At 35.9% G+C, this 13,823-nt stretch overlaps 1 protein-coding gene across 5 annotated transcripts in view; it reads right to left on the reverse strand.

The window, feature by feature from the left end:
- The window catches only part of TMEM117 (transmembrane protein 117), a 218,274-nt gene that overhangs the window by 57,183 nt on the left and 147,268 nt on the right, over positions 1–13,823 (reverse strand). For all 5 annotated transcript variants that reach the window (XM_036761974.1, XM_036761976.1, XM_036761979.1 and 2 more), the window contains one exon: positions 49–208. In XM_036761974.1, coding sequence (XP_036617869.1) covers positions 49–208 — 160 coding nt within the window. The remainder of the gene's footprint in view (positions 1–48; positions 209–13,823) is intronic.

A 13,823-nucleotide genomic window follows, 5' to 3' on the forward strand; every position in this document is an offset into this window, starting at 1 on the left:
AATGATTGCTTTAGTAAGTGGAGTGAAAGACCAGAGAGCCCAGTGTACCTGCATGACAATAAGAAGATCAAAGACTAGGATGAAGGAAGCCAAGAAGGCTCTAGAGACTTCATCACTGGGCAGAAATCCACGATTCAACTTGTCCCAGCTGATCCAATCAGTGGTGATGACAAGCACAACGACAGAGGTCAAAGTGAAAAGAACTGTCCTGTAAGAAACAAAACACTTCTTTAAGAACACTGTAAAACATTCTTAATGAGAGATGTGACTTGGTCTATGATTTTTTAATAAACTTCTCGTTTATCAGATCCTCTATCCCAAAGTATGACAACTTGAACAGAAAATACAAAAGTTATATATAGTAATTTCTTTTAAAAGTGGAAAGATATCAAATAGGTGTGTCATCGCATATAAGACTTTCTTTGACAGACATTTTTTCTTACAAATATGAAAATATTAAAATCCTATGCAACAAATTATTATGTACAAATACTACTAATAAATGCAGTTAGCTTTTCAACATGAGTTCATAACAACACTAGCTTAACACCTTAACATTGCACGTGACATATTTTTCAGGGCAGCTAGGTGGTGCAGTGGATAGGGTTCGGGGCCTTGAGTCAGGAAGACTAATCTTGCAGAGTTCAAATCTGGTCTCAGACATTTACTAACTATGTGACCCTGGACAAGTCAATTAACCCTGTTTGCCTCAGTATCCTCATCTACAAAAATGAGCTGGAGAAGGAAATGGCAAGGCATTCCAGTGTCTTTGCCAAGAAAACCTCACAGAGGTCACAAAGAGTTGGACATGACTGAAAAACAACTAAACATTTTTCAGTTATTGCAGTGGCTATAATTTCACATAGAACCTCATAAGGTAGAGGGCAAATACATGGAGGAATCATCTGCTTTTATCATCCACTCTGCTGACAGCTATATTAAACATAAACCCCATTGCTTTCAGTGGTTTTGAATGAACTATTCTCTGTCTGGTTCCCTCCTCATTCAATTATTATGACTTTATTTCACCTTTAATAATCTATTTCTATAAAAATTACACTTTAGAACAAATACAGATCACAGAATCTGTCATAGAAGATGATTTGTGTAACAAGTTAATAATAATTTATAATAATAATTGTATTAATAATAATGTTATTATCCTCTTGCCACAATAGTGATGAGCATCTTTCAGTTAAGATGAGCTGATTCTTAGATGAGAAGTAGTTCATTTCCAAACCCGTTGTGAACCCTTTCCAACATGGAAGAAATTGACATCAGGAATTTAAGGTTACCTCCTCATCAATCAACAAATATTTATTAAGTATCTAATATGCTCAAAAATGTGCCAGGTACAAAGAATGAAGCAATCTCTTAAAAGGTTAGCTTATATTCAAATTACTGAGATAATAAGTACATACAAATATATAAATCATAAATAGTTTGGGAGGAAGGGGACTAATCTGGGAAAATCAGAAAATTCATCATGAAGAAGATGGTGCTTGAGCTACATATTAAAGGAGGAGAGGGTTTCTATGAGGTAGGAATGCATTACAAGAATGAAAGTAGGGTGACCAATGAGGAACAGAAACTGGAGATGTAGTGGCACAGGCAAGAAATAGAAAGAAAGATAGCTTGGCTGGAATAAAGGGGGGTGGGAGAAGAGGGGAGTGATGTCCAATGAGGCCGAAGAGGTAGGTTGGGAACAGATTGTATAGAGATTTGAAATCTAAACAGGGTAGTTTATATTTTATCTTACAGCATAAAAGAAAATTCTGGAGTTGACCAAGTAAAGGAATTAACATAGATCAGTTCTTTTTTAAAATTTTTATTGATGTATTCTATTTCTTACTTCACATCTACGCTTCTACATCTTACTTCACCATCTCATGTATCCCTTCCTTCCCTTCCCTGAGAACCATTCAAAGTGTTGTGTTTTTTGAGAGAAAAAAAACCAGCATAACTGATTGATACATTCAAAAAGTCTGAAAACATGTGCAATGTATAACAACTGTGGACCCCCCACCCAGTTCCACCAAGGGGTAGGTTGGGGGTGTCTTCTCATATCTTTTCATTTGAATCCCATTTAACTTATAATTTTGTTACATTTTCATTTGAGTTTTTGGTCATTCTTTCCATTTATATTGTTGTAGTTATTGTGTATATTATATTCTTGGTTTGCTTTCGTTACTCTGCATTAATTCATATAGCTCTTTCCATGCTTCTCTGTATTTATCACATGTCATTTCTTATAGTGCAATAATATTCCATTACATTCATGTACCACAGCTTGTTTAGCAATGCCCTAATTGATGAGCATCTACTTGGTTTCCAATTCTTAGCTATCACACAAAAAAGTGTTGTTATAAATATCTTCAAGTACATGGGGAACTGTTTTCTGATTGATGGTTCATTTGGGGTATAAACCCAGTAAAGAGTCTCTGGTTCAACATATATGGACATTTTAGTCACTTTATTTGCATTTTGACAAATTACTTTCCAAAACAGTTGTTCCATTTCACAGACAAACCAACAATATTTTAGTGTGACTTGCCCAGGGTGACACAGCTAGTAGGTATCTGAGGCCAAATTTGAGCTCAGAAGATGAGTCTTCCTGACTTGAGGGCCCAGCACTCTATCTACTGTGCCACCTAGCTTCCCTTTTATAATACAATACTTACTAATGTCACATATCCATTTGAACACAGTGTGGTGTGCAATGTAAAGTATTGGTCTAAGCGTAATTTCTGCCAGATTGCTTTTCAAGTTTTCCTAGAAGTTTTTATTAAATAGGGAGTTTTCCCATAGGTAACTTATGTTTCCATTTTATTAAACAATGGATTATTGAGTTGTATTATTTCTGAACCTCTTCTGTCTAGCCTGCTTCCTTGATTTATCTATTTTTTAACCAAGTGTATTGGGGATCCTTGAAGAGTTTGGTCTTTGTTTCCTTTGATTAATTCAGTGTCTTTGATTGAGTCTTACTAGGTGCTAAACCCCAGGCCCAAACCCCTATCTATTAGGTGCTAAGCCTATGTGGGTATGAATTGGTAACTAAGGGGTTCCAGGTGGGGCCAATGAAGGGAGGTGCTAACACCAGAGCTAATCAAAGGAGCCTAAGTTCTGGTCACTCAGAGGATGTTTGATGATGTCTGAAACTGTCATTTGGCATATATATATTTAGTATTGACATTACTTCATTGTCTATGGTTCCTTTTTGCAAGATGTAGTTCCCTTTTGGTCTAGTTTACTTTAGTCTATTTTTGCTTTTTGCTTTGTCTGAGATCGTGATTGCCGCCCCCTGCCTTTATAACTTCAGCTGAAGCTTAATAGATTGATTTCTAGATAAATAGATTTCTATTACCACTTGTGTGTGTGTGTGTGTGTGTGTGTGTGTGTGTGTGTGTATGTGTGTGTGTGTATCCTTTTGGGAACCAATTTAGACGTGAGCAAGGTTCAAGCATTGCCCACCCCCACTCCCCCCAATTTCCCTGTCTACTGTAAAAGCTGTTCTTTGGATGCCTCTTTTATATGAGATAATGTTCCCTATTACTCTTCCTTCCCACAAATCCCAGTGCATCCCTCTTTCATGACTTTCCATTTTTTTTTCATCATCCCAACTCACACTTGTATGATCTTTCTATGTAGAATCCTTCTAACTGCCCTAATAATGATAAAGTTCTTAGAAGTTACATGGGGGTGGGGGCGCAGAGCCAAGATGGCCACATGAAAACAACATCTTACCAGAGCGGTCTCACAAGTTTTGACCGATACCTCTAAAAAAGTGAATCTGAGCAGATTTGAGAGAGTTAGAAGCTACTAGAAGACTAAGTGGGGCAAATTTCCAATCCAGAAGAGTCCACGAGGTCGACAGGATGTATCTGTAGGCAGGGAGAGGGCCTGGTGCACAGAGCTGCACCAGACCACACCACAGCTGAAGCAGCTGCAGAACCCAGTCAGCGATCCAGGCTAGGAGAAAGCTGGGCACACAAAATGGGCAGAGATCCCCAGGCCTCCCAGCACAGGACAGGAGTCTGTCAAAAAGATGAGAGGCAGCAGCATAGCACCTGTGGTCATGAGACATCTACTCCTGAGGCTTGCAGCACAAAGGTTTGAAACTCACTTTCTTGAGCTTCAGGGAGAAATAATGGCCAGGTAAATGGCTTTCATCCCTCCCTTCCTCACCCAGATAATACTCCCTTGGGAGAAACTTTGAAATAGAGGTGACAGAAGTAGGGCTTCAGTAGCCAAACAGCAGGAAAAAGTCATTGAAAGAATCCATGGATCACCCCTGAAAGAGATCCCAAACTGAAAACTCCAAGAAATATTATAGCCAAATTTCAGAATTATCAAGTCAAGGAGAAAATACTACAAGCAGCCAAAAAGAAACAATTCAAATATCATGGAACTACAGTCAGGATCATGCAAGATCTTCCAGCTTCTACATTAAATGGCAGGAGATACTGGACTATGATATTCTGAAAGGCAAGGGAGCTTGCACTACAACTGAGGATCAACTACCCAGCAAAATTAAGCATAATTTTTCAGGCAAGGAGATGGACATTCAGTGAAATAAGGGAATTCCAGACCTTCCTGATGAAAACACCAGAACTCAATGGAAAATTTGATCTTCAAATGCAAAACTCAAGAGAGACATAAAAAGCTAAATGGGGGGGGGCCCCACAAACCTTGTTAATTAATGAGGGCAAGTTAGGTTTCCATACTTATACTATTATACCTTATACTATTCTTGAGCCAAATCTGATGAGAGTAAAGCTCACATACTGCTCTTCTCCCTCCCTTCTTTCCCTCTACTATATCCTTATTTAGGATCATATTGTTTTATATATGTTACATACGTGTGTGTGTGCATGTGAATCTTGAAAATAGTATAGTTATTATGAAGACTGAAAGGAATGCACATAGACTGTGGGTGTCAGTATAAAATAGCTGATATAATGATAAAAAACATAATTAATAGATGTAAAGGGATGGTTCTGGGAGAAGAGGTAAGGAAGTAGTAGAAAAGGGGAAATTACATCACATGAAGAGGCACAAAAACATATTATAGTAGAGGGAGAGAAAGGAGGGAGAAGAGCAGCATTTGAGCTTTACTCTCATTAGATCTGGTTCAAGAAGGTACTCTGATAAGTATAGAAATCAAACTTGTCCTACAGGCAGTAGGAGGAGAAAGGGGAAAGAAAAGTGGGGGGGGTGGTCAGAAGGGAGGGAAGAAGTAGCAAGGGGAAAAGGGTAAGATAAGGAAAGGGAATCAAGAGAGAGGGTAAATTGAAGAAGGTGGTCAAAAGCAAAACTCTTTTGAGGAGTGAAAGGTAGAATGGAGAAATAAAAGCATAAACGGGGCAGGGGGGAATAGGATGTAGAAAGAGACACAGCTTGTAATCATAACTGTGAATGTGAAAGGGATGAACTCTCCCATATAACAGAGGTGGATAGCAGAATGGATTAAAAACCATAATCCTACAATATATTGTTTACAAGAAACACATTTCAAACAGGGGGATACACACAGGGTAAAAGTAAAAGGCTGGAATAGAACATATTGTGCTTCAGATAAAATAAAAAAAGCAGGAGTAGCAATTCAAATCTCAGACAAAACAAAAGCAAAGATAGATCTAACTAAAAGAGATAAGGAAGGATACTATATCCTGCTAAAAGGCACCATAATCAACGAAGCAATATCATTATTTGCCACATATGCACCAAGTAGTATAGCATGCAAACTCTTAGAGAAGTTAAGGGAGTTACAGGAAGAAATAGACAGCAAAACCATACTAGTGGGGGACCTCAGCCTCCCCCTCTCTGAACTTGATAAATTTAACCTCAAAATAAAGAAGAAAGAAATTAAGGAGGTCAATAGAACTTTAGAAAAGGCAGATATGATAGACCACTGGAGAAAACTGAATGGGGATAAAAAGGAATATACTTTTTTTCTCAGTGGTACATGGCACGTACACAAAAATTGACCATGTACTAGGGCATAAAACTTCACTATCCAGTGCAGAAAGGCAGAAATAGTCAATGCATTTTTCTCAGATCATGACACAATAAAAATTATTTGTAATAAAGGACCATGGAAAGATAAACTAAAAATTAATTGGAAACTAAATAATCTAATCCTAAAGAATTAGTGGGCCAAAGAACAAATCATACAAACAATTAATAACTTAATTCAAGAGAAGGACAATAGTGAGACAACATACCAAAACTTATGGGTTGCAGCAAAAGCAGTTCTTAGGGGGAGTTTTATATCTCTAAATGCTTACATGAACAAGAGAGAAAAAAAAAGAGATCAATGAAATGGACATGCAACTGAAAATGCTAAAAAAAAAAAAAAGAACAAATTGAAAATCCCATATTAAATACCAAATTAGAAATACTGAAAATCAAAGGAGAGATTAATAAAATTGAAATCGAGAAAACTATTGAACTAATAAATAAAACTAAGAGCTAGTTTTATAAAAAAAAATAAAATTGATAAACCCTTGGTCAATTTGATTTTAAAAAAGAAAGAAGAAAACCAAATTACCAGTATCAAAAATGAAAAGGGGGAATTTACCTCCAATGAAGAGGAAATTAAAACAACAATTAGGAATTATTTTGCCCAATTGTATACCCATAAATTTGACAACCTTAGGGAAATGGATGAATATTTACAAAAATAAAAATTGCCCAGGTCAACAGAAGAGGAAATACCTAAATAACCCCATCTCAGAAAAAGAAATTGAGCAAGCCATCAATGAACTCCCTAGGAGAAACTCTCCAGGGCCAGATGATTTTACATGTGAATTCTATCAAACATTTAAAGAACAATTAATTCCCATACTTTATAGACAAAGGGAAAATAGGCAAAGAAGGAGTCCTACCAAACTCTTTTTATGACACAAATATGGTACTAATACCTAAACCAGAAAGAGACAAAACAGAGAAAGAAAATTATACCCAATTTCCCTAATGAATATTGAAAGGTTTTGATAGCTTTTGAGGTCCAAGAAAACTTCCACAGCCTGGATCTGGTGTCTCTGTGGCATAGGAAAGAGGGAGAAGAGTCCACAGTCTAGGTGTAATGGTAAGCTTGTGTCAAATCCTGGAATCTATTAGGATGGACTCACTGCTCATAATGTGGAAGGTGGGAGAGAGGTGCTAAGTGAGCTCAGGGTCAGCGACCATCAATGTTTCTGAGTTGGGGAAGGTTGTTTGTTTTGGATTCTTGGTATCCTAGACCATGGAAAATGCTTAAGTTGCTTTATCTTTGGTACTTAATTTCTGTTTGGGGGATGTTTGAGAGGTCATGCGAATCAGAGAAAATGTCCAGTCCACCACCTTGATGCTCATATGATCCAGAAGTAGGTAGCTCTTTTCTTAAGGAAAAACTATTTGAACAGTAATGTGTTGTTGTTCTTCCTTCATCTTTGAAGAGTTCCAATGACATCATGGGGTGATGTCTTGACTTGGATTTGAATAAGGCAGAGTTGCACAAAATCATCAACCTCACTTTCTTCTAGAGTTGTCAAAGTTTAGTGGCAAGACAAAAGTCAAGATGAAAGGCAATAGCTAAAGATGTGGTGGATGGATGGTGTCTTTGATGTCTGACCAAGCTCTAAGTGCTCCACAGTACTTGCCTGAACCACTTTCATAGCCACTGGAACATGAAACACTGGAACAAATTGTTCTTAACCAAATCCACAGGGGGAAATCTTCACATGCATGGGGTAGACACCCCCCTAACTCAGCAACAGGGTTTGAGGCCTGTCAGTTATACTCAACCTGGCTTAACCCATCTTCTGAGATAGTTTTACCAAGGTGTGGCCACTGCATATGCTACAGCTTCTTGTAGCCACAGGTGACAGGTGGGGGATAGATGGACCTCAAAGGTGAATGGGCAGCCCTGAAAAGGGGTAGGCAAACTATCACACCTTAAACACCCCATACATCCCCAGTATGTAGCACATAGTGGAAGGGTGAGAGACCTGAGGCAGGGAAATCAATTAAGAGGCTGGTGCAATAATCTAGACAATGTGCTGAGCACCTGAGCTAAGGTGGTAACTTTTGGAAGAGAAAAAGGGTAAGATGTGAGATATTTTGTAAAAGTAAAACAGGCAATATTTGGCAGATTACTACATATAGGGGAAAGAAGTGTGAAAACTTGAGGAAAATGTTAAGATTTGAACCTGAGAGACTGGAAGGACAGGGTTGCCTTTGGCAGAAATAGGGAAGTTTGAAAGAGGAGAAAGGAAAAGGAAGACATGCATGTTAGTGGAAAATTTAACTTTTTTAATATGGTCCTAGCCTTTTTTTTACTTTTCTCTTTACCATTAAGACCTCTGAAACCAGTCCATAAAGTTCCTATGCAGATTTTAAATTTTAGTCACTTAGATTGTAGTATTTTTGAAGCAATATGTCATCTTTCTGATATCATGGGGTGAATTTTCTTCTCACAGAAAATATGGACTTCAAATTCAATTCAATTTGATTCAACAAACATTTATCAACCACCTGATTTACAAAAAGTACCAAGCCAGGTGAGTTACAAAGTTTAGACATGGTTTCCAATCACCAGCAAGAGTAAATTGGTAGTATTCCCTAATCCCCAGTAAACCAAAACCTCAGGAAAAGAAATTATGCGTCAGATACAGAATAACAAAAACAGAATGCACTAGATAAAAAGAGAAAAACCATGCCAGGTCAAAATCTCAAGGAAAAAAAGCTCAATGAGAATACAGAGGACAAGCAAACATTGTAATATGAAAAACATTAACCATTACTGCATTAAAAAAAAGAACACTGCATTCTCCCCTGAATCATGGAACAACAGCAAGAAGCTCCAAAATGGTGGTTGAAAAGAGAAATAAAGTCAGAAATAAGAGCTCTCTAGGTAGAATTTTAAAATACAAATAGCAGACTGAACGTAGAAATACATCATAAAGAATCTTTCCAAAGAAGGCATAGAGAAAGAGATTGTGTTCCAACAGATTTGGAACACAAAAATTCTGAAGTGTACAAAAGTAGGGCAGAAAAGAAGCAAAAGACAACAACTTTAAAAGAACATATAAATTTGATACCAGACAAAATGATAAACTTTGAGGACAGGATGTTCAGACATCACTTAAGTATCATAAGTCTCTCAGAAGAACATGGTAAATTTAGAAAATTTAAAGACTAAACTGCAAGAAATAATACAATAGAATTGTTCAGATCTTCTGAATAAAGAAAATAAAGCACTGATGGATTGAATATACCACCGCAAAAAAGTTTCAAACTTAAAAACATACAATAAGTTTTGCAAGGTAACAAGAAAAAGAGCTGCATATAGAAAGAAATAAAAAGTCAAAAAAGCCAGCATGACCCTGTGGTCATCAGAGGTTGAAGAAGAAAGTAAAGGAGCTCATGATGTACCATATTTTTTGCATCAAGCATCAGCCATAAATAATAACAAACACTGGGATAAGCATTAGCATTGACACTTCCTCTGAGGAACAATACACTTCCAATTATTTGTCATTCTTTATTTTTTACATTTTGTTGATATAATTTGTTTTTTGATAAACTCAATTTCCACATATATCTCTCCCTCTCATTCCTAATCGTCAAACCATCCCTTTAAAAAAGTATAAAATTTTTTCTAACAGCAATTCAATATTTTATACTCATTGTCCCTGTTAATGCCTGGAACATATTAAGCCTTCAATAGATTCTTGATTAAAGGGAAAGATGAGAATTTCCATAAATCTCTGGAATTAAGTAGTCATTATAACTACATACAAAAGAACTGATTTCATTACTTAGTCTACTCCATGACAACTACATTTATTAACTTTCTTGTGTTTCCTGAATCATCTGCTAATCTCTATTTTTCTTCCTTTCTTTGGTTTAATTTAACTTTGGAGGAATAATTCAAGTGGCATTAATTTGTTGAAGGGCCATCTTTGTTTGTGGTTTTGCAAAATACTTTATTTTGTGTTATATCGCAGGCACACAAAAAATATGGCCCAGATTTGTCTATATGCATCAGGTATAACCACTGGCTTTTGTGCCAGTACAACAAGGCACACATGGGTCATGCTTTATGCACACTTATGCTGAAAAAACAATAAAACATATCTTAGAAAGCAGCTTAATCGTCAATGAAAATCTGAGAGTTTTACATTTGCATTAATATAACTAAGATTAGTAAAAGGAATCCTTCATAAAACATAATACAGTAGAAACAGAAATGGTTTCAAAGAGCATGAGCAAAAGACACAGATCTATATGGCTAGAATCCTAAATAATGAGTACATTAAAAAATAAATCATAGAAACAATTAGTAATCATGTTAAAGATATACAGATAAGGTAATACTCAGAGAAAAAAATATGTGCATCTCTGTGAAAACAAAAATGAAAAAGGAAAGGATTAATGAAGTAAATATATACCAAAAAAACTAGAAAGGCAACAAATAAAGCCAAAAGAAAAACAAAAAGAATGAATCTTGAAAAGTAGGGGAAAAATAGATAAATTGGCAACCAAGAAGACTACAGAATTAACAAAACTAATAGCTACTTCATTAAGAAGATTAACAAAACTGATCAACATTTAGCCAAGCATTAAAAATAAGAGGGTAAAAAAATGAAATTAACAAAATAAAACAAAGTGAAGTCATAATAAATTCAGAAGAATAAAAGGAAAAGACTCAGATCCAATGTAAACTGGACTCAAAAGAACTGAACTCAAAAGAAATAGTTTATGTACAAAAATACAAAATATTCACACTAGTAGGATACCAAATAGAAATCTTAAACAAACTGATTGCAGACAAGTAAATATAAGTAACTAGAAAGAAATCCCAAAAGAGGGGAGAAAATTCCTGGTCCAAATGGATAGAGAGGAGAATTCTACCAGATTTTAAACCTACACCTAGACCTGAACTCAAGGGTAAGATGATAAATGTCTAAGAAGAAGTTCTCTAAACAAAAGTGCACACAACATACTTTTATGTTTAATCTGCATTATTAACATTTTTCCCAACACTTTCCTAAGTCTAGATCAACAGAAAAGTAAGTCAGACTCTGATTTCCATTTGTCGATTTCCAAAGGGTAAATGTTCACACCAAAAATTTTAACAATCAGCGCTCACAAGCTATTTTAGCTGATTCCAGCTAGCTTCCTTTCTGTCCTAAACAAATTATTCTCAAAAACTGAGAGAGAAAAAAGTATTCTATTAAATTCCTTTTACGAGATAAATATAACTGTATTCCTAAGCCAGGGAGGGATATAGCAAAGAGAGAGAGAGACACACACATAAAGAGAGAGAGAGAGAATTATAAACTAATAGTAAATACTATTAATTATAGACTATTTTTATAGAATATTATTAATTATAGACTAATAATGAATATTGATTCAAAAATTTAAAAAGACCTCTTTCTTGACAAACAGATTGCAATAACCTACGTAAGAAAAAATTCATCAGGACCAAGACAGATTAATCCCCAGAGACAAAAGAACAATTCAACATTAGAAAAACAAATAAGATTATTCATTACATGAACAATTAAAACATCCAAAACCACATGATATAATCATGTGATAAAAGATATAGAAAACAATTTTTAAAAATGCAACACGCATATATACTAGAAATCCTATGAAGTATAGCTACAGAAGGATCTTTTTACAAGATGAATGTGTATATATATATATATACATATATATATGTAGGTATACATTATTCACACATATATATGTATTTGTCTATATATGTACATATGCATATATGTGTATATGTTGGTATCTGTATATGTGTGCATATATAAGCAGAAATGATTGTTGTTCAATTGTTTCAGTTGTGTCCAACTCTTCATAATCCCATTTTAGGTTTTCTTCGCAAAGATAATGGTTTGTCATTTTCTTTTTACAAAAGAGGAAACATTTTACAGGTGAGGAAACTAAGTCAAACAGGACTGAGTGACTTGTCCAGGGTCACATGGCAAATAAGTGTCTGAGACTGGATTTGAACTCAGGAAGATAAGTCTTCCTGACTTCAGGCCCAGCACTATAGTCTACATACCACCTAGCTGCCTGAAACAATTACTAAATTATATATAATCAAGAAATACTTATCATCTTTCAAGAAATTATCAAGGAGAACTGCCCTGATATTCTAGAGCCACAGGACAAAATAGAAATTGGAAGAATCCACCAATCGCCTCCTCAAATAGATCACAAAAAGAAATCTCCTAGGAATATGGTCACCAAATTCCAGAGCTCCCAGATCAAGGAGAAAATACTGCAAGCAGCAGAAAGAAACAATTTGAGTATTGTGGAAACACAATCAGAATAACACAAGATCTAGCAGCTTCTACATTAAGAGATTGAAGGGCTTGGAATACGATATTCCAGAGGTCAATGGAGTTAGGATTAAAACCAAGAGTCACCTACCCAGCAAAATTGAGTATCATGCTCCAAGGCAAAATATGGATTTTCAATAAAATAGAGGACTTTCAAGCTTTCTCAGTGAAAAGACCAGAGCTGAATAGAAAATTTAACTTTCGAACACAAGAATCAAGAGAAGCATGAAAAGGAAATCAAGAAAAAGAAATTGCAAGGGACTTAATAAAGTTGAACTGTTTGTTTACATTCCTACACGGAAAGATGATGTATATGATTCATGAGACCTCAGTATTAGGGTAGCTGAGGGGAATATTCATATACATATACATATATATGAGTATATATATGTTTATGTATATATATGCATATATATAAATATATATGTTTATGTATATATATGTATATGTGAGTGTGTATGTATGTATATATGTATATGTATTTATAGAGAGAGAGATAAAGAGAGAGAGAGCAGGCACAGCATGAGTTGAAGATGAAGGGAAGATATCTGAAAGAAATAAAATTAAGGGATGAGGGAAATATATTGAGAGAGGGATATAAGAAGAGATAGAATGGGGTAAATTATCTGGCATAAAAGTGGCAAGAAAAAGCAGTTCTGTAGGAAGAGAAGTCAGGTGAGGGGGAATGAGTGAATCTTGCTTTCATCAGATTTGACCTGAGGAGGGAGTACCATACATACTCAACTGGGTAACTTATCCCACAGGAAAAAAGGAGGAAGGAGAAGATAAAAAAGGGGGGATGATAGAAGGGAGGGCAGATGGGGGTGGAGGTAATCAAAAACAAACACTTTCAAAAGGGGACAGGGTCAAGGGAGAAAATTCAATAAAGGGGGATAGGTTAGGAAGGAGCAAAATATAGTGAGTCTTTCACAACATGAGTATTGTGGAAGGGTTATACATAATGATACGCATGTGGCCTATGTTGAATTGCTTGACTTCTTAGGGAGGGTGGGTGGGAAGGGAAGAGGGGAGAGAATTTGGAACTCAAAGTTTTAAAAACAGATGTTCAAAAACAAAAAAAAAAGTTTTTGCATGCAACTAGAAAATAAGATACACAGGCAATGGGGCATAGAAATTTATCTTGCCCTACAAGAAAGAAAGGGAAAAGGGGATGGGAGGGGAGTGGGGTGACAGAAGGGAGGGCTGACTGGGGAACAGGGCAACCAGAATATATGCCATCTTGGAGTGGGGGGGACGGTAGAAATGGGGAGAAAATTTGTAATTCAAACTCTTGTGAAAATCAATGCTGAAAACTAAATATAGTTTTAAAAATTTTAAAATAATAATAATAAAAAGAAATACTACAATTTGGGGGGGGGTGGGCCAGAGCCAAGATGGCAGCTGGAAAGCAGACACTTGCCTAAAGCTCTCCCCCAGGACCCTTCAAACACCTGTAAAAATGTCTCTGAACAA

The sequence above is a fragment of the Trichosurus vulpecula genome, chromosome 5 (genome assembly GCF_011100635.1).
Source record: "Trichosurus vulpecula isolate mTriVul1 chromosome 5, mTriVul1.pri, whole genome shotgun sequence".
In the NCBI taxonomy this organism is placed as follows: Eukaryota; Metazoa; Chordata; class Mammalia; order Diprotodontia; family Phalangeridae; genus Trichosurus; species Trichosurus vulpecula.